The sequence below is a fragment of the Netta rufina genome (assembly GCF_964035555.1).
Source record: "Netta rufina genome assembly, chromosome: 11".
In the NCBI taxonomy this organism is placed as follows: domain Eukaryota; kingdom Metazoa; phylum Chordata; class Aves; order Anseriformes; family Anatidae; genus Netta; species Netta rufina.
This window is the reverse complement of record NC_140134.1, coordinates 5,432,864-5,459,897: the sequence shown is the minus strand read 5'-3', so window position 1 is coordinate 5,459,897 and position 27,034 is coordinate 5,432,864. Positions and strand designations below refer to the sequence as shown.

The 27,034-nt window shown below is 42.7% G+C and overlaps 1 protein-coding gene across 1 annotated transcript in view; it reads left to right on the top strand.

Moving 5' to 3' along the window:
* Positions 1–6,611: 6,611 nt before the first annotated feature.
* Positions 6,612–27,034, top strand: part of MYO1E (myosin IE) — an 86,576-nt gene continuing 66,153 nt past the window's right edge. The window contains exon 1 of the mRNA XM_084293302.1: positions 6,612–6,718. Coding sequence (XP_084149428.1) covers positions 6,716–6,718 — 3 coding nt within the window. The 5' untranslated portion in view covers positions 6,612–6,715. The remainder of the gene's footprint in view (positions 6,719–27,034) is intronic.

The window sequence follows — 27,034 nt, the reverse complement described above, 5'->3', positions numbered from 1 at the left end:
AAGCACTGCCTAAAAACAGAGCAAACATTGTCACAGTATGTGTGTTCTATTTATAGCACAGTGCTTCAGAAACTACAAATTAGAAAAAAAAAAAAAATAGTTTCAAGAGAGGCTGGGTTGCTGAGCAGCAGTGACACTAGTCTGCAATTCCGAAGGTCTGATGTTAATTCCTTGCGCAACCTCTGATCCTGATGACTGTGGATGTTATTTCCATGCCTAATGACTCGAATTCTCTATACGGGAAACAGAGATAATGGTACCTACCTCTTCGATTAAGCTCTTACATGCCTGTAAGTAACAAGCCCTGAATAAGAGCTGGGTATCATTATGATGACTGAGGCACTGGGAATTCTGCACAGCCACTGAATGTCCAGTCGTGCAGTCTGCTCCTCGCACACGTGGTTCCCCACGTTTTTTCAAACGGTGCCGCTGTCCGTGGGGAGCCCCTGCTGGCTGTCCGGGGGGGCTGTACAGCTGCCCGATAGTGCCCGAGGTCTTGGTAGGCCGCAGCTCATTTACTCCCGGTGCTCTGCGCCGTACCACAGTTTAATGATCTTGGTGAAGCGAAGCATTTGAACGTGCAATTTAACTATGAACACAGGGATATCCCACTGATTTAAGTAGAGCTATGCATCACAGAGGCAAAGAACTGGATTCTACCTAAAAAAAAAATAAATAAAGCATTAAAGTCTGTACATCTAGCAATATCTCAGTGATACACTCCTTATAAAAACAGCCAAACAAAAAGTCCTTAACTCAAGTGTTTTCTTCTTACAGCCTTCTTACATTTCATATCAACTGAAAAACAATTTTTGGAGTAGAATAAGCATAAGGTTGCTTGAAGATTTTAGGTTTTCTCCCAGACTACAGCTAAATGCAAGTGTCTGGACAAATTGTGCACATGAAACAAGAGACACATGGATGGACTTCTTGTTCTTCTAATTTAAGCACGTCACTCATCACTGAAATCTCTCCTAATCAATTACAGATGACTTGACCTGATGCGGCACTCAGCAGGGCTGTGGGAAGATGCTGGTCGGCAGCTGCACAGAGCTCCACTGCACTTGTGAGGTGCGTGCAGCAACCAGGGACACCTGGATGCCAGGACTGATGCCGGATTCCCTCTCGCTCAGCGTATGTAACGAGCGCCCTTTTATCCTAACCACTGTCAAACCCAAGGAACAAGGAGGTGTTCTCATGGCGAGCACCGGAGGCGTGCAGGCTCACGCAGCTCCGGATTTAGCGGTGCTGTGCTGAGGTGGCACCGACACCAGTCGGATCGCTGCCTTCGCGTGTTTAGGCGCTGTTCTAAGCGGTGCTGCCTGCAGCTTGATATTGCTATGGCAATTCCAACCATGGCAATTCCAGCCGTGCTGTACCAGCGCAGTGAATTGGAGCAAATCCTGCATTTACCGAACGGGGCTGCGCTGGGCAGGGTGGCAGGACGCGGATTGTCCCGGCGCTAAGCGGCCCGACGGCACCCGAAATAGCCCTGCCCTCGGCCGGGGGGTGTCCCGTGCGGACCGGGGCCGCTTGGTCACCGTCTCCCGAAGTCGCCGGCACCCCTTGTAGGGCGCCCCTGTCCCTCCCTGTCCCTCCCTGTCCCTCCCTGCCCTCCGGCCGGGCGCCTCCCGCACCTCGGGGGGAGCCGCGGGGGCTCCGGGGGGCTCCGCGGGGCGGGGTGGCGGGGAGCGGGGGCCGGGACTCACCGCTGCGGCGGGACGGGGCCGCCCGCCTCTCGTCCCCGGCATCCCCGCGGCCGGCGGAGCCCCGCTCCTCGCTGCGCTGTGTCCGTCTGTCCTGCTGTCTGTCCTGCCGTCCGTCCGTACCTCCCCGCCCGCCGTTGGCGCGGGCCTTGGCGCAGGCCGCGCTGCGGGAGCTGGCGGCGTTGCCAGGACGCCGGCACCATGGGAACGGCGCGGCGGGGGCAGCTCCGCAGCCGGGGCAGCGCCGGGCGGGGACGGGGCGGGGCGGGGCGACACGCACGGGTGGTGACACACACACGGGTGGTGACACACACACGGGTGTCCCGGAGGCTGCACGGTCTCCCTGGGCAGTTGCTGGGGGAGGCATGTTCCTTGCACCCAGTCTGAACCTCCCTCGGCTCACTTTATGTCCTCGCCCCCCCCGTGCGTTGCTGTGAAGAGCTTGGCTTGACGGCCTCCTCATCGGGGGGCTTCTGGTGGGTCCCCCAAAGCCTGCCGCCACCTGGCAGAGGAACCCTTCTCACCAGCCCCCCAGTCCTTGTGATCCTCTGCTGAGCTTGCTCGGCTTTGTTACTGTGCACAGCTGTGTTCCTTCACCTGCTGGTGCCCCAAGTTCATGCACAGGTGTGGGTTTCACACACCTGGTTTTGGATCCTTGTAAAAGAACTGCTTGGAGTGTTAGCGTTTGCTAGTATAGATATGGCTGCAGGACCTGGGCTTAAAAGCAAATTGTTATTTGAAGCAAATTGATTAAGGTTATTTTATTTTAAAAACAGATAACATGTATATTTCCTATTTATATAAAATCCTATTTATTTCCTATTTATATAAACATTTATATTTCCTATTATAGCCTTGCAATTAACGTTAAACTGATGCACAGACTCACTCTCAGCCTGTGTTCTCCCTCCAGGCCTTCACGCTGGTAACAGTGTTGGCCCCAGCGGGCTCTGGGAGGTGTGACGGTCATACTGAAATGCTCGTCTGTTCTTACACTTGTCCCTAGGTGTTCATACAGGCCAAAACAGGACGATAAGGTGAGTGATCTTTGGTTTGACCCACGTAGATATTCTTTTCAACTTGTGTTACCAGAAACCATGGCTTTTTGTACTTATATTGTTTCCTTGATGTTTCTAACTAAAGCAGTACTAAACTGTTGTATTTGATGTAATTGTATCTTCAGTGTAATCGGTAATAAACAGATTTATTTTCTTTAAGGTAAATTCAGATCACTTTCCCTATCAAAGCACAGTAGTATCATTTATATGGACTGCTCTACTGTCTCATTCCTGTGGAGCCCCATTCTGAGTAATCATAGAATTACAGAATGTAGTAATTTAAGTTTGAAGGGACCTCAGGAGGTAATCTGGTCCAACCCCCCCCCTCAAAGCAGGGCTAATATTGATGCTAGATCAGGTTGCTCATCCAAACATAAAGTTTTGATCTTAAAAACTTCCATAGGTTTTCAATAAATCTTCCTCTGAGGAAACAAATACAATCCTTGTACTTTTGTTGATGTGATCCCACATAGCTTAACTGAAGCCACAGGAATACAGGAGACAAAACTTCTCGGTTACCAAGTCCTTGTGGAGTTCTTCCAGATCTATAGCAGCCTTGAGAATAACAACATTATTCATACGTTTCGGTTTGCAGTTGGAGAAGAACTCAACACTGTGTATTTGGAGCATCTCAAGTCTGAGGCTTCTCTTAATCAGATCCAGAGTAAAACAGCCACATGAGGGAAAAAAAAAAAAAAAAAGAGCCTTTAGAAAAACAGGGGGTGAAGAAGGCTGTTGACTTTGTTACGGTACATTTACTCCAGTGATATTTTAGATGAACATGTTAGTAAGAATTTTTCCTGAACAGGTATGCTTCTCTAATTAAAGGCCAGCAAAAGGCAGGGAAGGAGGAGACTCTTGTTAGATATAGAGACAGGGAGTAAAAAAGAGTTAAACTGATTGTACTGTCATCCAACGTGGAGATCCTGTCCTAATCATTGATTTCACCACATTTAAAGTCATAAAATTCTGGTTTTGTTTTAGATATATAATTTAATTTCTCCCTGCATTTCACATGAAGAAATTGCTGAATCCTTACTTTGTTTTCTGTAAGTAGGATTCTACATTCACCGCTTGTAACTGCGGGCAGAATGTAACCATCTGCATTTTAGCATTTAGAAAATGTTAAGATTACTGAAGTGTATGTTTATTCTTTGGAAAGCAGATACAGCAAAGATATCTGCATTGAATTTTTAAAATGACCTTAATTTAATACCATTTGCTTTTCTGTGATACAAATCCTTCATCTTTCTAAGAAATACCAGATTGTGTGGTTTTCTAACTGAAAGTATGGTATTTTGTTAAGGGTATTAAGCCTTATTTTAGTGGCCTTCAGGCATTAGTTAAGTGATTAATGAAATGATTGTGATCAACAGAACACAAATATGTGGCTTGGAAAACTTATTCTAAATGTGTTTCCTGAGTAAGAGAAAAGCAGTAATGCTTTTTTTTTTTTTCTTTGCCGCCTGTTTTAGCCAATTAAAAATCAGTCAGGGCAGTGCCTATTTCATTAAAATTTCTAATCTTTTCCAGATTCACTGACTGCTTATAAGAGCTACTTCTTTCTGAAGGCTCAGTACATTTTTTTAGAATGAAGAGCACAGGACGATTGTATTCTGTGGTGTTTCCAGAGGTAAGTGATAGGGTATTTTGGAAGACAATTTAGTCTTTATGCGTTTTAGTACCAGCCTGATTCCTGTTCTGTGCTGGCTCAGTCGACCAGGCTGTGGGTAGGTAGAAACATGTGTGGGTTACCAGCTGCACGATGGAGGAGGCAACAGCTTCTCTCTTTGTGGCACTGACTGGTGCAGTGCAGGCTCCAAACTGCATGATGGCAGAGGCTGTGCTGTATCCATCAGCACTGTGCCTGTAGCCCTGAGACAAGTCCCTTATGCTAAGCCAATCAACCTAGTCAGGCACTGAAGTGAAACTTGAGCTTAAATGTCTCCCTGAAGCTTAGCTATAGTGATCAATATCACGAAGATCAAGCACTGCAACTGCTTGCATCCAAAAAATATCCTCAAGATAGTTTTTGATGCTACCACTTCCTTGCATGAAATAGTATTGCTGACCAAACACAACACTGTCAAACAATATATGCATGAATGAGCTTGCTGGAGAAAAATGATGGAAGTTCTTGATGCAGGGAGTTCTTGCATCTTTTCGAATTAGGTCTTTTACAGGTAACCTGTCAATATGAATTTCATGATATAAATGTCACCACTTCTAAATTTTGTGCTTCATTTTAAATGTACACAGATTTCTTTTTTTTTTTTTACTCTGCTGGAGCTCCTTAAGATGAAAATGTGAGTTCTGCCTTCCTCAGAGATGACTGTTACTCATGATTAGCTGGAGGAGCTCAGGCATGCACAACATTTAGGCACACCACCACTCACATTGGAAGGGAAATGCCTTCCCCTGCTTCTGAGCATGGATGTTGAATAAGTATCATTCACTTAATATAGTCAGCTTGGGAATTCGATGTTTACCATTAAAATAAGCAGAAGTAAACCACTATGTTTAAAAGCATGAAAAGACTTTATTGTAAATTAGACTGCTTGGTACACACTGTGCAAAGGTTAGCACAGAGGCAGAGCACAGATGCTTTTGGCTCTGAATTTTTTGTTAAAAGTCATCTTGTTGTCCATCTAGAGTAGATGGACCCTAGCAGCACATGTAAAATGCAGGGAAGTTGGGACTAGTTTCTCTATTAGCTATGTGGTGCAAATGCCATTTTAAATCTTCTTCTACAACCTGAGTTCTCTGTTTTTTTTTGAGGAGACATTTGTTCTCAGAAAGAGTGGAACGGGTTGCCCAGGGAAGTAGTGGAGTCACTGTCCCTGAGGGTGTTCAAGGAAAGGTTGGACCTGGCGCTTAGGGACATGGTTTAGTGGGTGACCTTGGTGGTAGGGTGATGGTTGGACCAGGTGATCTCAAAGGTCTTTTCCAACCTTAATGACCCTGTGTTTCCTGTGTTTTTCATAGCTTGTTATAAAGTTGTTTGTATGTAGACACATACATGTATGTAGACACATACATGCAAACATATGTGTCTTAGGAAAGTAAACCTAGACATTAAGAAAGACCCAAATCCAAAGCGAATAGAAAAACCTATAAAACCTAGGGAGACTCTGTCGTGTCTGTCCTCTGTATGCTGTGTGGATTCTTACAAGTTCTTGCACTGATTTTTATATTAGACTTACAAATTTCTGTAACGTTTCCATTTTCAAATGAAATGTTAGGCAAATTGTTTCTGTCCTCGTACAGTGCAACCGCTGCTGCCTTCTGTGGGGAATCGAAGCGTGGAGCTCTGTTCCTGCTCGCTTCCCCGATGTGTTTTTGTTTTAATGGCAGTCGCAGATCACGTTTACCACACGGCTCCTCTCCCAATCCCCTTCCCCTCACGCCGATACCGGTTGTGTCTGAGCAATCCGACAAGGACGTGCCCGGAGAGGGGCCGGGCGAACGGCGGAGCCGAGGCCTGAAGCGGGAGGAGGGAGAGAGGGAGGCCGCGGGTCGGGCGGCCGGGTCACGGCCCCGGGTCCCCGCTCGTCCCCTCACGGGGCTCGGTCCCGGAGCCGCCGCTGCCCCTTGGGCGGGCCGGGAGCGGGCGCTGGGGCGGGGGCGGGGGCGGGATTCCCTGCGGGCAGGGCGGGCGGCGATTGGCTGCGCCGCGGAGACTTCGCCATTTATGGGCACGGCCCCGCGCGGGGCAGCCGCTGCTCCCCGCCGCCAGCGCCCGCCCGGCCCGACCCAGCCCAGCCCAGCCCGTCCCGTCCCGTCCCGTCCCGTCCCGTCCCGGCGGCGTGCCCGGAGCTGCGCGCGCGGGAGGGGAGGGGAGGGCAGAGGGGGAGGGCGGGCTCGCTGCTGCCGCCGCCCGCCCCCTGCCTCCTGCGGCCGGGCCGGCGCTCAGCGGAGCCGCGGGCAGCGCAGCAGCGCGGAGCAGCCGCGATGGTAGGCGCGGGGCCGGGGGGCGGCGGGGCGAGGGGCTGGGGCTGGGGTCGGGGTCGCCCCCGCGAGGGGCCGGGGGGAGCGCGGCGGCCGCACCTGAGGCGGGGCCGGCGGCGGCTTCGTCCCGCGGCACCGGGAGCGTGCCCGGGGGTGACGCGGCCGTGCGGGGCCGGAGGGCGCCCCCCGAGCCCTGCCCCGAGCACAGCGCCCGCGGGGCTGCCTCGCCGGGAGGCAGAGCTGAGGGGCGGCGGGGGCCAGGGTTCCGCCAGGTGCCTCACATCGGCCTCCGGTAACTCAGGGAGCGACCTTTGCTCCTCGGCGCCTTACCTCGCGGATACCTGTGGTGCCTGTGGTGCCTGCGGACTTCCTGGTAGGAGCCGGGTGTCGTGCTCCGGGTTATCGCGTCGCTGATGACCCGTCCAGGCAGGTAGGAGCCGCAGCACGGGTCACGCAGAGACGTCTGCCTGCTGGCACTGCGCTGGGATCAGCCTGTCTGCAGCACAGCTGCGGCGGGGGCCAACAATTCCCCTCCGAGGAAGGGCTTTAATCAAGGCGCAGCTCTCATAAATGCATGCAAATAATTGGTAACACACTCAACAAATGTTACTTTATCAAGCTGAGAGAGTTAGTGTAGATATCTTCTAATTAGAAGATATTCTCTTCTAGGAACTACACAGGCAGTTTTTGCCTGGCTCGTGAACAGTACTTTTATGGTTCTCCCTAAGCAATCATTACAATCAGGCCAGAAAAGATTGATGTTTTTAAAAGCACTGCTTTTTCTAAGACCTATACCCAGACGATTGTTTGATAATCCATTAGCAGGTGGTGTTTTATAATGTAGCTGGCAGAGGGACTGTCTGACAGGATTTCTAATGGCTGCTTACGATCATGACTCACGCTGCTGTCCTGTAACTTTGCACTCTTTTCTGTGCTGTATAAAAAAGTAATAATAATGTTGTTTCCCTTATTTTTGCCTTGACAGTTTTGATTTGTGTGGGGGGGGAAGAAGTCACCACTGACACCAGTGGCAGGTTCACATGCTGATTTTCAGGTAGTTTGATGTAGCAGAGTGCACAAAGGTGGTGACCCCAGGGCAAACGTTCCTTCTCTTTCAGCCTCTGCCACTGCACATTGCCCTCCTTGGGGCTGCTGGCAAGCCTGCAGCTCTATGCAACTTAGCGATGTGCATGCACTTTTTTGCTGGTTTATTTTTAAGCCAGGTCAATATCTATATCCGGTTAACAGCGTGGTTTCGGGAGGAGTTCTGCAGTCATGGAATGGGTGAGCATTTTTGTGGCCGTACACTGCAGTATGATGTGGGAATGAGAAAGAATGGGGCAAAACTGTGTTAAAGCTGACAGCGTTAAGGAACATTGATGATGGTTGGGATTTTTATCTTGAAACGCGTTCCTTTTGTTTATTTTTTACTTTTTTATAATTTTTTAAATTCAGAATCATAGAATGGCTTGGGTTGGAAGGGATCTTAAAGATCACCCGGTTGTACCCCCCTGCTATGGGCAGGGACACCTCTCACCTGCCCAAAGCCCCATCCAGGCCTTGAGCACTGCCACAGTTGGGGCAGCCACAGCTTCTGCGTGCAGCCTGGGCCAGTGCCTCACCGCCCTCTGAGTGAAGAAGCCAGAGCTTCTGATGGTTTAGCTGCAACTTCAAAAATCTGTATTATGCTAAGCATAAAGTTGTCCCAGTTCGGTCATGGACTAGATCCTTAATATTTGGGAAACCTCCCAACAAAACTCAGCTGAAACTTTCTTGAAATGGCACATAAGATCAGGTGAACTTTCTGCAGCTTTTGCTTTTATGCTATGAATTTGAAATTATTTTCACTTGACTGTCACAGTGCAATTAGATAATTCATGCTGTTGCATTGGAGGGCCTACCAGAAGATATGTTACCTCGAGTTGCATGGAGAATCTGAATTGTGCTACAGAAATATTTTTTTTTTTAAGTCCTGTCATAATGTGTTTTAAGGTCTGATCTTAAACCTTGCACTTAAAAGTAGTTCTGTGGCTTTCAATGATGGATTATTCCCATGAGTACTGCCACCTGGCTCTGGCTTTCTCAAGGGTAAGATGTTGGACACTAATGAGATAACATAATACTGTTGGTAAGGCATAAACTGCTACCATGGTTATGTAAAACATCCCAACGGCAGCTGATCAGTGATCAGCTTGGCTTGCTGTTGTACGATCTGTTATACATTAATTTTACTGAAGTTTAGTACCAATTTGTTACCTGTTACCACTTTGTCACTGAGGAGAATGAAAAGGGAGGGCTTTTCTCCAAGAGAAAGCAGGTTCAACAGCATCTGGAGTATCTTTGAGCAGAAGATAGCAAAATCAAGCCAGGGTTTTCAATTTCACTCATGTCAAGCAAAAAAACATGTGTTCACATGTTGCCTTTAATCAGCTTTTCAATACAAGCATTTTGCTGTTGTGCTGCAGTCAGAATGTGCGTTCTCCGGGCATGTTTGGTGGCTTCCTGTTTCCACCTCTTCAACAAAGGTGGAAGGAGAACTGGTTGATTTTTTTAAAAGTTTTCTCTGTACAGAAGTTCAACATAACTTGATACGAGTAGAGGTCAGGTGTTTATAGCTCAATCCAGCAAGATGCTGGGGAGGTCTTGGTTACATGTAGTGCTCGTGAAAGTCTGCAGAAATGAAAATGACTCAATTACACTGCGTGGACTTGCTAGGCTTTAGGATTTGGTCCTAAAAGAGCTTGTGTGATGTTAACTGGGACCTTATACTGTCTTAAGCCACCTTCCTGTAAGAAATTCACAGGCAAGACACGGATGCTTAGAAGGGTGCTTTTCTGTCTGGTGCTGCAGACAGTAGCATAAGCTCAAACCTTGCTCTCTGCCAAAAGTGGAATAGTAGAGACAGTAACAGCATGTGCTTTGCATTATGACTAGAGGTGCATTCATGGAAAAATCTTCCAGCTATATGGTGTTCCTGTCTGGGAGATACATAAAATATAGTAACACAGTAGCGTGTTCAATAGCAAAACTGGTGATTCATACTTGGTGTGTTACATCGAGTGCATGCTTTTCTCTGCCTCTTTCTAGTCTAGACCTTTGGAGTGGTTTATGGATATACTGTGGATGTTAGAGCACTTTTCAGACAACATTAATGTAGGTGGAACATTGCCCAAATGCGGCTTTTGCAGCTGATTGAAAACTGAACGTGTAACTATATACGTACATACATCCTAAACATTTTCCTCATAAGTCTTTTACTTTCCAGAATTACTTTTTTTTTTTTTTTTTTCCTGTCTGTGCATAACTACCTTATAGTAAAGGAAATGGGGTGAGAATGCCGTTAGTACTTTGTAACTAAGCTCTTTACAGTCACTTTGTTTAACTTTTGAAGTATGAGGTAACTTGTCCTTGTCTTACTGCCTAGTCTTTAAACCTTGCTGCATAAGAGTGAGGGGAAAGGTGAAACAATCTTTTCAGAGCTGTTGTGACAGTTGGCTGGTGAAAGGTTGTCAAGCTGAACTCATCAGCTCCCAAAAGGTTCTTGGTAAAATCTTAGGAGTAACTTGAAACATTACTTGAAACATTATGTAGTTGCACATCTCTTCCGAGAATTTTCTCAGCTACTCTTGTGATGACTTTAAATATTTAATTTTCTTTCAGCAATACCAATTTGATTTCTTCCCAACTTCTAGGAGTTAAAAGATGGTGTAAAAATGACATTGATTTAAAAGATCATGCATTGCCTTATCCAAGCCACAGCTCAGAACGAAGTTTTTTGTGTTTTTCTATTCCCAGTGTCAGCATAAGGAATCAGAAATGCCTGTGTGTTTAGGTTTGGCATTTAATACAGTATGCATGTATTACTAGTGTATATATAATGAACATGTAAATAAACATCTTTGGAGCTACAAAAGAATCCTTTATAGCAGTAAAACCTAATTAGTTTCAGTTGTTGCGTCTGATGAGGAAGGGAATAGAAAGGTAAAAGGTAATCTTGCTTGCAAAGTTGCTGGTTCTTGTAGTTGCTTTGCCAAGGAGCTTGGGTAACCCTAGGCATGATGTTACTGTGGTTAATTTCAAGGGTTCTGACATAAACTGCTGTAGTTGTGCTGGTGAGATGAGCCTGTGACCTGGCTTACTGTGTCAGCTTATTAGTTGTCAGATTTTTTGCTTACCCCTCGGTTCTGGTTGCTGCCACAACACGTGGCTTATAAATGACAAATCTGCTTTTATTTTTTTTGAACCTGGACTGTAGATCTAGATGGTGTGCTGCTACTGGGAAGTGTTAAGAGCTCTGCTAAAGGGGATTTTGTTCCTAATTAAAACGGTTGTTCTGGGAGTTAACAGCTCAGAACTAGAGGGAGAAAATCAAAGCAGCAGTTCTGAGAACTGTGAAGAGTGAGTATGTTTGTTTTACAAAACTAAGTATTTGAAAAATAGGCCAGTCCCTCTGCAAACAGAAATCATGGGCACAGGCTTTGACAAGAAAGCCATGGCTTGTGCTATTGTTAGCTTTCTGAATGAAGCTGCTTTGTACTATCTAATCAAAGTCTTATCTTGAATATATGCAACAGGGCTTTACATCAGCATGGAAGGCTAAAAACCCTGTGGGGAAAATCATGTAAAGTTTCTCTTAGACTTTTATCTGATGGACGTCAGTCACTTCCCCACTACCCTGATGTCAGAACAGCTTCTTGGCAGACCGATGCTAGTCACAAGCAAATAACCAGCATTGTTATTACCCCTGTGGAAGTGTCTTTTATTGCTTGGGAGTGGAGAAGTATTATAGATATGTGGGCTGCTCAGTCATTTCTGCAACCAAAAGGCTCTGTTAGCTGTTGTAGGTTGTTTGGCTTCAATTGTTTTCACTACATGGGCATAAAGGTATTTGTAAGTATCTGAGAAACATGAGAGTAAACGAGAATTTTCTCCTTATCTTAAGATCTAAACCAAGTCTCTTTCACAGATGAGTTGTTCAGGCCTTGACCTCACCTAATCGTTGGGACCCTTGTGCAAGCTCCCCAGGCTCCTGGGGGCTGGGCTGTGAGGAGCTCTGTGCCTTCAGTCGTGCCTCCCCGCGCTCCTCAGCCCATCCTGCTCCCTTCTGCGTGTGCCCTGGGCTGCCGATGGCTGACCTGCCCAGGAAGTGCGGCTGTTGCTCACCTCCTGACTCACCCTCAGCTTCCAGCTCTCCTGTCCTCCACCTACTGACTTCCTCCCCTTCTCCTGCCCCCGACCTCTTCGAAAACGCAAATACCCTTGGGGAGACCAGGTGTGCAGTCATGTCCTGGCAGGGCGGGGAATCCCTCCGCTCTGCTTCTCTAAGCTATTGCTACAGGTGGGAAGAGGTTTCTTACCTAGGGTAACGCATTTCTGCATGCTGAACCTCACCCGTGTTATTAGCCCGTGTAACAAAATGCACCTCAGCCAGGTGTGTACCTAGCCAGGGAGTGACTGCTCCATGTACCACAGCAGCTACATCTAAGCTCAGGATTAATGGAAATAGCCTAGCAAGGGGGGTGGTCGAGTATCCATTGCCAAAGACAGAGGCATTTAATTGCCATTAAAACCATCAGTGGGTTGAGTTCGTCAACTGTCCACTTGTTTATAAGCTTTTACTTGAAACTGCAGTTGTGCTTTTGAGCAGAGCCAGGGGAAGGCTGACACGGTTGGTGCTGACAGTGGGTGTTGGGGGCTGGAGCAGGACTCAGGGGTTCCCAGGCTCGGCAGCAGTGCTGCTTGCTGGAAGGAGCACTTAAGAGGGACTGTGCTAGTCTGAGGAATTGCCTGCTGACATAATTAAACAAATTCAACAACTAAACGAACGTTAAAGCTAAGTACAGCAGTTAGCAGGTCTTCAGCGTGCTTCTGGCAGTGTAGAAAGGACTGTGAAAGGGTGGGGACTCGGCTTTCTTGTCAGCTGGGTGATTCTTCAGCTGCCAGAAATGTCTCGGGTGAAAGCTGCTTCTGTCTGTCGGGGAGCAACGCAAAAGGTGACAGCACACCCCCCGGGGTGGGATGATAGCTATATATTTATTTAGCTGACTTCAGGAAAAAAAAAAAAAAAAAAAGAACATAAATACTTTAAACAAAAACATGTGATTCTAAAAGCTACTTTGATGCTTTGTTCAGCAGTCTGAAGTCTAAATAAAGTTTTTTGGCACTCTTCAGACAGGGCTAGCAGCTTTGTAGTGACTGGCTGCACTTGTTCCTGAGCAGGAAGTGTGGGGATTTTTTTTCTTTGCCAGCTCAGAACCACTCACTGAATCACCTTCGTCAGCTGAGCCAGCTGAGCATGAGTCCGCAACCAGTTCTCTGTCAGCCTTGTCTAATTTAAGTGTTGAAGAAACGTTCAAGTCTGAACAGTGCAGCCTGATATCACTTATAAACTATGGCATCTACGCTCTGGCAAATGTTCTTAACGCTCAGGATTTTAAATCTTTCATGCTCATGTCTTATGAAATAACATGCTGCCAGATGTTTGATCCAGCACCTAGGACGGTCTCCTGTTTTCAATCTGACATTCCACTGCATTTGTGAGGCTTTACATTCTAGGCAGTTTACCATTTCTTGCTGTTATTTTTGTACTGATTTATATCTTCTCCTGTGCTTTGAGTTGTATATTACTAATAACATAAATACGGAAGATGGAAATGGGGGCTCTTTGTCAGTAATACATTTGAATTGCCAAGCAGTAGTCAAGAATTTCTCTTTTTTTTTTTTTTTTCCTGTCTTGAAGGATACAAGTCTGTACAATGCTGAAGTGCTTCCAAATCTGCTTTTGCAGTTAACCCTTAACTATTTGTTACTCCTAATTCTAGAGAAACACGCTAATACAAAGTTTATTTTTATTTCTTATAACAAAAAATGCTACCAAGTCCATCAGGTTGCAATCCCTGTGCACTGATAGCTCTTCTGGTATGAAAGTACTGTGTGAGGTGGGTTGGTAGAAAGAGTCCAAGGATAAAAGGTTGTCCTATGTATTGTAAATATTTATGTGTATTTACATAATTCTGTTAATCGGTTTTTGAGCTGTTGTAATTCTCCAACATGCACTGAATGCCTTTTGATTGCTCAGTTTTTGGAATACTGATTGCAGATGCTTTGGTGATATGCTGATATACTTAACTTGCTAAGAGAAAGCAGTGTTCTTAAGCTTCATTGAAGGAGTACTCTTTTATTAAACCTAATCTTAATGGCCATTTCATGGTACTCAAAGACAAGTGCATGGTCAGAGTACTTGTGTTTTCTTTCAGTATGAGAAGAATTTTATTTGTCTGTTTGCCTGTTGTGAAAGAATCTGTTTTCCTATACTGCACCCCGATTGTATTCCAGATATAGCTAAAGAAAGGGCAAATATGAAAATAAGTGCTTGAGGAGTCACCTTTCCAGTACAGGTATATTTAAATGGGCAGTTTCAAATTTGATGAGATTTGTTCTAGAAAGGATATAAAGCTACAAAGCGATGTGTTCTTGCTTTCTGAGCAGAGGTACTAGTGGTCTACACAGTCTGAATTATGAAATAGTTCTACACTATCTAATAATTGCAAAAATTCATGTTTAATTACCTCTATCTTTTTGGCACTTGTAAATTGCCTTCTAAATATGGATCAGGAGATCTGATGTTTTTTCCAGGAGCTAGTGATAGAACTAGATTGTCCAGGGAACAAACTAATTAATCACAGGACTCTATCAGGATTAGATTATTGTATCATTTTTTGTTCTGTAATCTTTGATTCTTGATACTACAGTTTTTATGGAAGTAAGTTATAGACTAGATGCAGTATTCTTGTCAAGAAACTTCTGATGTTTTCTGCCGTAATTTGAATTAAAATTTTGGATAGTGTGGAAACTGACGTATATGATTTTGTTACATATAGCTCCTATACTACAGACCGTATAACATTCTGCTGCAACTGTTATGTAAACTTTTGTTCCTGAATTGCTTTAATTCATGTAAACAGATATTTGATTTTACCAGTTAGAAAGCAAAAGTAGTTCCACTAAGTACAGAACTACTTCAGCTAGATTTCCACCCCTGCACCCTCTCAAAAACTAGGCCTTATGCACAGTCATGTTTCTAGGACCTGATGCTGTTTTGTTGGTAGTTCCCAAAGCCTTTTTCAGTGCTTCCCCTCAACTTTAAATATACACTGGGAATTACTATATTGGTCAATAATTACTAGATTCAGCAAACCAAAGATTGCTACAAAACCATTCTGGTCTTTGCAGTGGAAAAGTCAAAATAACATGTTAGGGTAGGGCAGTTTGGCTCCTGGCTGTTCTGTGTGATACCTGCACGACTCGAACAGGCTGCAGGAAGGTGACTTCTTGTAGCTGACCGGCCTGGGTGGGGAGGGGGAATCATGAGCCTGCTGCGATGTAGTAGTTCCTTAAACCTGCTGAGATGGTTGTGGCAGAAGTGCCAGAAATACATAAATTGGGTCAAAGTCTATCCTGAATGGCCTCCGTGTTGTTAGCCCTTCACTCGCTCTGCAATGGCCGTTGGCTCTGCGAGACATCTCGTCCCCCTTCCTGAGGTGCCCGAGAGCTCCGAATCACAGATGCTTAGAGCCTGCCTGCTCTAGCTGCAGCGGTAAGGGGTGGCATTAGTGCACAGTGTTTGCGTGAGGAGAAAACAGTGTTTCTTTCCAGCTAAGCAGCAGAACACAGTGGGCCCCTCGGGGTTCATATTTGATGGTCAGCGTTAAGTTCTGCTTGCAGTGGTTGAAGGCAAAGTCCCTGTGGAAACGGCCTCAGGACACCGTAAGGATCCACGTCCCGTTCTGTTTGTGATCCTATTCATGGGAATGGAGTATCAGCAAATAGTCTTGACTCTTCAAGTTGTATTTGCAATAACTTCCATAGACTGTGCTCTTTGTTGTGGGTTGTGTGGGTGTATTGTTTTTTAGGCCTGAATTAGGCTTGACATGGCTATGAAGAAGAGAAATGATCTGAAGTGTTGCTTGTGTCAAGTGGAGGTTCTGGTGTGACATTGCATATTTCTACGCAGGTCTCATTCAGGATTTAGCCTTTAACAATCAGAAACTTGACTTCCATGTAAAGCAGAGTTGTATGTGGAGGGAGGCAAGGTGACTTCATTGTAACAGAGGCCACTGCTTTTGCTTTTGGGCCACTCGTCTTCATCTTGGCATTGGGTTGCAACCACAGAGGTCAAGAAGTGATTGCTTTCAGATGAGAGGATAGGGATGGGTCTTCCTCGGAGCAAGTCCTACCTACCTACCCAAGTGAAAAAAAGACCTGACAGTGCTTGAGTATCCAATATGTGAAACTCAGGGTGTATGTTGAGTCCCTTGAAGTCAGATAACTGCTTCTAGGAATTAAAATGTTAGTCTGGTGTCTTAAACTGCTTATAGATATGTCTGTAACTGTCACTCCTGTCTGACAGCACTGTGTAAGCACTTACATCTGTATGAAAAGAACTAGATCCAATGTACTGGAGAAAATTTGCCCAGTTTGGTATTTGCTTTAAATAGCAATTAAATCAGCATATATGATGCTTGTTAGATAATGAAACTAAAATGTGATACAATTGCAATAGTTATGGCTTTAAAAAAATGTACATACAATAACAAAGGTTTGTTGGCTCTAGCTTGACGCTGCTGTCAAACAGACAGGAACGTGCACCCAGAGCTCAGCACAGTCCTCACTGGCATTGGTCTCAGGAAAACATTAGTTGAACAAAGTACTTGAACCTATTGCAAGTGCTTAAACGGTGCACAACATTTCATGTAGATAGTACTACTGTTAACTAAACAGTTTTAATACTGAAAGAATATTTAGGTTACCAATTTGTAACGTCAGTTACCCAGCTGACTTTTCCAGAAGTCTTAGAGATATTCACGAGTACTACTCTTTAAAGCTTTTATAGTGGTAAATAGGCATTAAAAGCCCTGGAACTAGAAATCCTGAAATACCAGCACACCCAGTCCACAGAGACCCAATCTCAATTTGCAGAAAAAGTTCATGACCAACAGTGGTTTCTTCCTGCAGTTTACTTTGTGTTTTTATTCTTGGCTCATTCTAGGAACACTTGAGAGGAAATGAGCAGTGGGTGCTTATTCCCGTATTTGGTATCACTCTAGACAAAATGAATATCCTTCTTCCATTGAGAAACAGTGTTTCTGAAAAATCCAGCCCTCCAGTGACATCCGTGGGTTGATCTTAACAGGGTCACGTCAGGCTTATTTTCATTGTAGCTGCATACGGGGCAGGGAGTTAGGGTGATGCTAAGCAGTCAGGTATCACTAGTAGAGTGAAGTGGATTAAGATAAATGTTTGCATCTTTTGCAACAGTAGAAGCTTGTGTTTACATAGTTACAAGCCCTTGTTCTACAAGGGAGTTTGTCTTAGAATTAGGCATTAATAGAGATATATTTAAAATTATGTTAAACAGAATTGGAATTAGTGGATGTTATAAAATACAGTGAAATAAACATTCAACTTTTAACTGCTGATGGTGTGATGGTGGAAGAGGAAAGAATAAATAGAAGATAAACGTCAGCTACATCTCCTAACTTACTACTTTTTTTTTTTTTTTTTTTTTTTTTTTTTTTTTTCTTGATGTGTACTCGGATGGGTTCATGTTATCTGCTGTGTTCCAAGTACAGATCTGGGGTTGGGGGGAACTCCAGTCCTAAACCTGGTTTCTTAATCAGGCACTAATTAAAAATAAAATAGAATGAAGCAAATACACTGTATTCCAGAAGAACATTTTAATCACTAGACACACATTCCCTGCTTCCTGCTGCTATCATGGGCTGCTTTACCTGCTCCCATGCAACTCATTAATAAAAATACAACTAATTCTGTGACAGCATACTTTGATTTTTCGTTTAGGAGTCCTGAGCTTGACCTGCTCTTGTTAAGTGTTGCAATCGGTACTTAGACTAACTAAAATTCAGCTGCATGCGTCAGACTAACCAAAATTAAACTGTTATGGATACATTCTTCAGAGAACTAAAAATGACCAGTTCTGGATAAGGAAGGAATGTCTGAAACCCACCCAGAAAAGCAGCACACAGTACAGAGCTCTCAAAATGAGCCCTGTCTCAGTGACATAGGATAAGTCTATAAACTTATCCTAACTGTTTGTCAGTCCTCAAAGTTTCTTTTGTGGAAAGGAATTTTAGCGCTGTTTATTCTGAAAACAATCTTAACTATGTGAAAGAACGCAAATGCTGAAGCAAGTATATTTGGGCAGTGTTGACAGTACAGCTTGTACCGCTGGGTGTATAGGCAGATACCTCATAAACCTGCTTCAGTCACTAAGGATGTTCTGATGAATCTGGAGATGGTAGCCTGTATGTGATAGAGAAGCACGTTACCACAATTAATGAATTAATCATAGATAGCTATTTAGTCTGACACACCTTGAGAGTGTTCACCTACTGAAACCTGGTTTTCTTTTGTTCAGATAATTTCTTAATGATACAGGCGGAGGCATTTTTGTACATGAGGTCATTAGGTAGCTTGACTCTTTCAGTCTTTTCTGTCCTTAGACCAGAATGCATTTAAAATTGAACAAGGAGTTAGCAGGCCTACCCTGCTACTATACAGGATGATGTCTGTGTAGCTTGAACACTGAAGTAGTGTGTAGTCTTTACTCACTGCTCTGGCTGAGTAACTCTTGTGCCTGGAGGTTAAATAACAGCAACAACTGCAGGCCGATACTACTGTTTTTTCCAGTTAGATCACACAAATTGTTATTGAAGAAAGAAGCTTATGATATTTTTCTGCATGGATTTAATTACCTCTAGTCCTATTCATCAAAACATGTGTGAATGCTTTACTGCTTAGGTAGCTAATAGGCACTTAGTAAGCAACTGAAACTGTTGGCAGCTCTGATGCAGAATTCTTGCCTCTTTTGTTTTGAGGGTTTGTGAGCTTTCAGTAGCTGGAGTTCTCTGCCCACTAACTTCTCAGTTCTGTTATCCTCTTCATAGCCGCCTCCTTGACAGTACTTTGGCAGGCTTTTTCTTCTAGGATGTTTTTTTTACAAGCAAATACAAGGGTTGCCAGTCTCTGCCTGTACAGGGAAACAGGCAAAAACTGAATGGCTCCCCAAAGAAACATGAGGTTCCTCAAGCCCTGCAGAACACCTATCAATAGCTGCTCTTCCTGGTGTCTATAAATCATTTTTTTTTCTGTGGCTAGAGTCCAGCCTGGGACTGTAAGGGACAAATCAAGTTGAACTGCTTATATCAGCTTCATTGCAACCTGCCTTTTGCAGTTTGTGCTGGATCCCTGATACTCAGGAACAGTTAAATAGCTGGTAATTTAGTGTGGTGGAAAAGACTTCAATTAAAAATACTAATGGTAACTTTCAACTCTTCCAGAATTCACTTATGAATTTGGAGAGCTTGTCTTCCTCACCTCTTCAAAATGTAGCCACAGAGTCAGGAACTGGGGTATTAACTCCCTCTTGTCAGGTAGCTATAAGGTCATGAGTTCTGCATTTGAAGTGGCCAGTCATTTGGGAGGGAGGATATCCAGTTTGATTTCAAAATAATTTTCCATGAGGACCACAGTTAGATCTTAAAGTTAGAACTCAACTTATTTCTTCCACACACACCCCTCTCCAGGTCTTTGAAAATGTTTTGTCATTGTGCTCTGTACAGATGCAGGGTAGCAGGCTAACTATAAACTACTAATCCCGGTGCTGTGCTCTCAAAGTGCAGGTGTACACACAGGAAAAGAAAAAACAAAGGGGAAGCCAATATCATCTGATTACCAAAACAAAAAAGCATCAATTCAGTAGCTAAAATTATGTTCAAGCTGGTAACAGGATATGGTGAACAATGAAGAATGTGTTGTGTGTGTTTTTTTTTTTTTTTTTTTTAAGTTCTGTCGCTAAATGTGTCCTTTTAGGGCTTGTTTTGCATTTAGTTTAGGCCAATAGAAATTTGTTGGGGGTGCAGGGCTGGAAATCTAGCTCACTTAAGTGAACCCATTTAACTTTCTTGGCATGATATCTTGATTGGAAGCTTAGTTGTTAATTTTTAATTGGGATTTTTGACAATTTGGGATTATACTCAAGACCTGAAATTGAGTAAAAGGCTTCTTTAGGTCAGTTGAGACACGTCTTAACAGGATATCAGAACTGGTAGGTGGGGGGGAGTACTTTCTATTTTCTATTGCAGCTGTAATAAAATATACAATTTTTCATAATTCCTGTTCCTGCCTTCCAGTCTAGTGTGATGATGTACAAGAACCTTACTGTGAAGTACCAGAGTTGCACTCACTGCTTCTCTGGATGTTGTTTTGTTCTGGTGCTGTGCTAATAATTACTAGGGAATATAGCTAGGGGACATATTCCTAATGGCTGCCACAGCCTCTGTGTTGTGGAGCTTTTAGGATCTTAAATAATCTGCAGCGCGTGAGAGGACTGGGGTCCTGTGCTGGCTCTGACAGCCAGTGTATCCAAACCACACTGCTTTCTGTCACGGGAGGTATGACTTGGTCTGCAGTAGTCTGAGTGGCAGACCCTCCCTTCTCAAATAAAAAAGGGAATAATGGAATTAAATGTAAGAGGGAATGGCAAAATGGTCTGGGCTAGAGAGATGGTGGGAGCCTAGTTTGATCCAGGTAAACTGTCCAGCCCCATTGTCAAGTTCTGCTCCTTCAGTGCCACCTTAACGCTCTTTCCATCTGGTTATGAGCCTTCAGTGTTGCTGATGGAACTGGTTTAGTCTAACACCTGTAAATCTAACCTCATGTAGGAAACTTGTGCTTGTCCCCTCTCCTATTGATCAGCCTGAATGTGTGGTCGTAATGCTAATTCCGTGACTTCTCTGATTTGTCTTCCACAACTTTCCCTTTCACATCTTTTACTTCTAGCAAGCCTTTATGCACATCTTCCTGTGTTCTGCTGCAAATCCCACAGGACATGTCCCACTTTATTATAGGCTTTGTGTGATTTTTGGATTTGTCTTAAATGTTATCTGTAATCGTGTATAATGCGATGTGTAAGTTACACCTTTACTAGGAGTTCCAAACAGGTTTAACCTTACTCAGTCAATAGTTCTTAAATGGTGTGTGCAAACACTGGAGCTTTTTTCTGTTTCCTTTTTAAAAGGTTTTTATATAGTGCATACTAAAGGAACACTTACAATAAAACACATGGTATAAAGGCAGTTTTATTTTGTACTTTGCAATAAAGTGGTGGAGATGAAAACGGATGTACAATTATATCCATTCACAAAGCTGGTTATATGAATAGGTCCTATTATTACTTCTGCCTTCATTCTGAAATGTCTTTACAATAGATTAAAATGAAAACGCTTACTTTGTCCTGTGCTAGCACTAAATTGACAAAACACCACTGGTAAGATCTCTGATATAGGAATCTATGGAGTAGTTGATGTTAGGTATTGCCTGTATGCCACAGACCACGCTTTTGTATTAACAGATGATATGGGAAAGTCTTCCATAATGCTAGCACAAAAAGGCTATTCCTGTACAACTTAAAATGCATGATGTCTTTTTGAAGCTGCTGGAAATGCAGTATCTAAAAGCAATACAACTACTTTAGGGCTGGACTCCAGAGCAAATAAATCTGTTCCTGCAAAATGTTCCACTGCACCTTGAATCACTGCAAATAATTTAAACCTCTCTAACAATCTGAAAGATCTTTTCCCCTTCGATGGCCCTTCTGTACCTCCAGTGGGCCATTTCTGACTCATCCATGACTAAATTACTGGTGTAGCTCTCTGTAGAATCCCGGGCTTCACCTGATGCTCTCCCATGCAAACGCTAGGTAAACCCAGCCTTGCTGAACATTACAAGATTTGACAGGAGCAAACTCCAAAGCAAGATAGCTGCAGGCTGCCTCCTGTACTTTTGTACTGTGAATTGGTGGAAATAAAATGATTCTGGCAGTCAGACGTTGCGGAAGGAGTATGCAGAAGCACATCTGTATATCTAATGGTTTACTTCTTTAATCTCCAGATTTTAAGTAGTGCTTTCATTAATTGGATGAGGCATGCTTAGCTGCACAGCATACTTCATACTTAATATGAACAAACATGACATTTTGTTGGAGAAGGAAAAATGCAGAGGAGGGCTGTGTTGGTTAAAGATCATGTGCCTGATGTACAGCGTATGTTTCCTCTATTGCTTCATAGAGGACACCGAGAACTGTGCATGTAAAGGAACCTTGCAGAAAGCAAGCTTTTCCTCAAGTGTTATACTTCAAATAGACCAAATCATGTAACAGCATCAGCATGTGGGTGAGCATGTGAATCCCAAACCGATGTCACCAAATGATCACACTCACAGCTTCAAATCCCAGTTTATTTGCTGGAACAGTTGATGTATTCCGTAACTCGTACCTTTACCTTTTCTATTATGTGCTTTAAGTCCTGCGACAGGATAGCGTGCTACCCTCAAGTGACATACGGCCCACTCCATCTGACCACATGCCTGTGTCCAGTAGTGTTAGCAGTAGTGGCAGATGGCAGAGTGGCTGTGAGCTGTGTGCTCTTGCCCAAATTCAATCCTAGTGTACAGGTACAGTAATATGAGGAGATATATGTATGGTGGTTAAAACCCAGCATTTCTTCATTAAATTAAAGTGAAATCAATAGACATCAGAAATGATAATGAGATTTAATAGTGCCATGCATGAAACACTTAATAGGGAGTTGTGAAGTGAGTTGTTCATCTACATAGGTCAGAACTTAACTAAATGAGGCATTCCAGTGCTCACAGGTTTTAGATACACATTACTGCATTTAAATGCAATATGACCTACAGAAGATTCATTTTATCATTTACAATACAACAGTCTAGAAATTATACTGAAGAACACTTTGTGCTAGCTTGTCTCTTTTTGTACTGAAAAATTTGAACAACAACAAAAGCATAGGTTTTCCTTAATTGTGAATGTATTAACAATACAGTGAGTCTGAAATACTAAAAGCTATGTTCTTACAATAGTAAAATTAAAAAAAAAAAATCAGATTTGTTCAGTTGCTGTAGTTACAGCCTTTATAGCCTTGCTTATTAAAAAAAAAAAAAAAAAAAAGTGTAGACACATAAAAGGTTTACCATGCAGGATATTTGAAGATCCAATTCTGTGATCAACAAAATGACTTTCACTTTAGAGTGATAGACTAAATGGGATCTGTAACTTCAGTTTTTAGCTAGTTCTCTGAAATGTGCACACATGGCTGAAACCTTATGATTTGTGGATGAGGTTTTCCCTTTATTTTCCTTTGGAGCACTGCCTATAAGAATGGATAGGGTGCTTCAGTATTGTCTTTACTTCCAGTCCTTCAAGGACAAACATTCATAATTCACCTGAATATTTTTCTTGTAAGCAAGGTGAGGATAGTTTTCTTTAAGTTTAAAAAAAAAAAAAAAAAAAAAAGACTAAGTAGCAAAATAAGTTGACAAGTTATTACAAATACCTGGATGTTTCATGGTTCTTTGTTCTTTTTTAATTATGTGTACATAATTAGAATAATTGTTTCTTCAATTGCCTCAATGAGCTTCAGTACTTTAGCTGTTGCATAATTTATGTTAAAGTTTGTTTACGCGCTGTTAATGACACCAGAAAGAACCTCAAGCAACTGTTTAAAAAAATAAATAAAATTACCACCTTCCTTTATTCACCTCTGGTTAATAACATTTAAATTCAAAATGTCTTGGCAAAATGTGCTTATGTGAAGACTAGGCACTATGCCTAGCCCTAACACTGTGTTATGAGGGCCCTCCAAATCTTTCCCCCCTTTCAAAATTGTTTTTATTCTATGGACAAATGTTCTGACACATCTTGTTTCCAGTCTTCTTCTTTTTTTTTTTTTTTTTTTTTTTTTTTTTTTTTTTTTTTTTTTTTTTTAAGGGTTCTTTTCTTTATTTTCAGGGTTGTGTGGATGCTATCACCAAGTACAAGCAGCCTCACTCCAAAATGAGCTATGCTGGAGTGTTCGGTTAGGTTTGTTTATAGAGACTGAAGAGGGGTGTCTGACTCTGTTCTTAGGAAACTCTCTGAGCTCTGACTTCTTCAGACTGTGCTGAAGTGATGGTTAGCATAGTATCAAGGAATAGCTTTCTTTTTTTGTAAAATAGTTACCAAATCCAGTGTCTAACACTGGTCATGAGGAAATGTTTGTGATTAGACAGAGGAAGAAAACACACTTGAAGTTACAGGGAACCCCTTGTTAGCAATCTCATAACCAGATTTTTTTCAAAGGAAGAAAACCAGATTTTTATGGATGTAGACTTGTAAACGTAGAAGCACGTACTCCATCAGTGCCTTGGCATCTTCTCATGTGTTTTCAGACACCATAGGTCAATGCTCCAAAAGTTCATGGCGTTGAATTAAATTCTGGATTTTTGTAAGAATCTTACATAATAATATGATTGTGGAATTTAGGGGAAACACTGCATATGCAGTAGTAGAGAACAGGCAGGAGTTGTGGTCTGTAGTCAACTGCAGCGTCTTTGTTGCTCTATCTTAACTTCCTGAAGTAGCAGAAACACCAGTCTGTTGCTTAACCAGGGCTTGGAGCTGCCTGCTCACCTGAACCCTCCTCAAGAACCAGATGTGCTATGGACACATCTGCTTTGCAAACCAGAGGTCAGCTCAGGCACTCACAGAGAAAAAGGGTCAAAACCAGGCAACTGTGTGGTGGCAGAGTTAGGGGTTGTTCTCTGACAGTCTGAAGATGGAGTAAAGCTCTTCATGCATTCCAGTGACTGAAGCCCTGACAATGGATCTGCAAGTTTGGTATTATTCACAGACTAATAGAGCACGTTGAACCCTTAAAGTCAGCATCAGGGGGGGTCTGTAGAAAAGTGTCTATATTTCTTAAGAAGTTTCTTTTAGGTATGGTTTCTGGGATGCTCTCCAACATCTAGTATTCATTCTCCTTTGTTTCTCGGTTCAATTTGTGTCCCAGTGTTCCTATCTCAGGTGTGAGGCGTACAAAGAAACTAGTGTGGAAAGGAGAAATACAGTGGAAAGGTTTGTTAAAGTTCCTGATAGACCTGTGCAGAGTAAGTGGAAATCACTTATGTTTAATGGATACCTAGTAACCAAATAGCTCTCCCTGTCCATCTGCATGCCTTACTTGCATGATGATGGAGCACATGCACGGCTGAGGTATATGTGGCAGAATGCACTCTTACTACTACAGCTACTGGTGTTGTATTTGGGTCAAATTCTTAGCACACCACTTTAAAAGGTATTTGTTTTCAGCAAGGTAGAGTCAAAGGCAGCATTTATGTCACAGCTGAAAGACCTAAGCCAGTCCTCTGGTCCTTGTGGGGTCAGGAGGAATATATTGTTTAGCAAGCTGGCACACAAACTTAGATCAAATCTACCTTAGTACTTGGTTTTTAAGCAAGAACTTTATTTTAAAAGGCCACAAATCTTGACTTAAATACTTAATGTAGAAAAAACATAAAGCTTTCTTTAAAAGGCTTCAACAGAATGTAATGAATTGAGACATCTAAAAAGCTGAAAGCAAATAAAAAGGATATTGGTAACCTGAGCATTTATCTCATGTCTAGGTTGTGTGAAGGTTGGGGGGAGGGAAGAGTACTCATCTAACAGCTGTCTCTTGTGAATGAATGCTGAACTTAGATGGAAAGTCAATATTACAACTAGATTTTTGCTGCTGAGTACTGTGTGAAATTCAGCTGGTCTTAGTTTACATTTCCAATGACTTTTTCCTTCTTTTTGGTTTGTTTAGTTTATGTGGGTTTTAATTTGGATTTCAGTTTGAATAAGCCTAAAAGTTAAAAGCGCTGTACATCCCAGGCTTTTAAGTTTAATATGAATTCATGTTTAAGTCCAGCAAGCTGAGGTCTTCGGACAGTTAATATCTGAAATTTAAGTGTTTTCTTGATTATTCTCAACTTCGGAAACCTCAGTGAAAGTAACTTGTGATTTAGCTTGAATTTTACCTGTTCTGAGTTTGTGAAGTATAGCATATGCTTAAGTTAAAGGTAAGATGCCAAATTGTTGGCATTAAGATACCGTTAAGAAACATAAACAAGTAGTTGATAAATTGTGTTTTAAAATCATACAAAAGAGTTCTTTGAAGACAGTAAGATTAATTTTGTTAGGGATACAGATGGTAATGATGAAGAAGGGAACAATGTAGAATGTGAAATCATGCTGAATACAGATTTGCATCAATACAGTGGGGGGGGGCAATTTATTTGGATTGGGTTTCAATTTTTGGATGCTTTACATCCTTTTCACTGTTCTTGAGTGTTCAAATAGAACAAACTTTCAGTTAAATGATGTATCCTCAACAAAGAAAATGTTAATAATTTTCTCACAGGAAGCCAGGGTCAGACATGGATATGGAAACAATAAAGGGGACAGGAATATGCAGTATCACTCTGCTCCACTTCAGAGATGTTTTTAAATAAAATTTGAGCAACTTACCTGTATTGGTATGCAACATTTCTTTCTTCAAAGCTGATAAGTAGCTTTCTGTTCAGTTTCCCATTAACAGAATTACTTTGAAACTGATAGATATTTATGATGCTGATAGTGAATTACAAGTCATAACAGATGTTTAATTTTGGTGTTTTACATGTTTCTGCAAAATTGGTGATAAAGCTACTGACTTTGTGAAACAACAAGCTTTTAGAAGTCATTTAAAAACCCACTGGAATATATTCAGAGCTTGTCTGGCTGGCATCTCTGCTTAAAACATAATTATGCCAGTACAACATCTGCAAGACTGAATCTAATATGTATTCTGATAGTACCAGTTTCCTCTAGCAGATATATGAAGAAAGCTGGTTTACAAATGAAATCAGTTGTCAACACATCTGGTAAAAGCCTATAGCTATGGAGGTAGCTGGATGTCTGAACTAGCTTTCTGTTAGTTTTCTTGCTTCAGTAATTTAAATGCTAAATATCTCCATGAAACATTCCAGCATTTAAAAAGACCCACACTCCCTCTTCCCCAAATAAACAACCGACCAACCAACCAAAAAAGAAAGAAAAAACAGAGAAAAAGCTTGGGGAGCAGAATAGCTCTTTGTGTGAGAAGATCTCTGGTAGACTAATAGGAACTGTCATTTGACCTACCAAGTAAACTCTGCACACAGTTCATAAAACGGAGACACTGCGATTTCCGGGATCATACATACGTGTTGTTGCAACCTACGTAATAACTATGAAGACCCAATCACCCAGCTGTAAAAGGTTTTATTAAAGGAAGTATCTGGCCCCAAAATTTTTAATTCAGCTCCTAACCCTGGTGTTCCACTGGAGTAGAATGAATTCTTTGTATTCTGAATGCATTTCTCTGCTTCCATCTTTCTGGGACA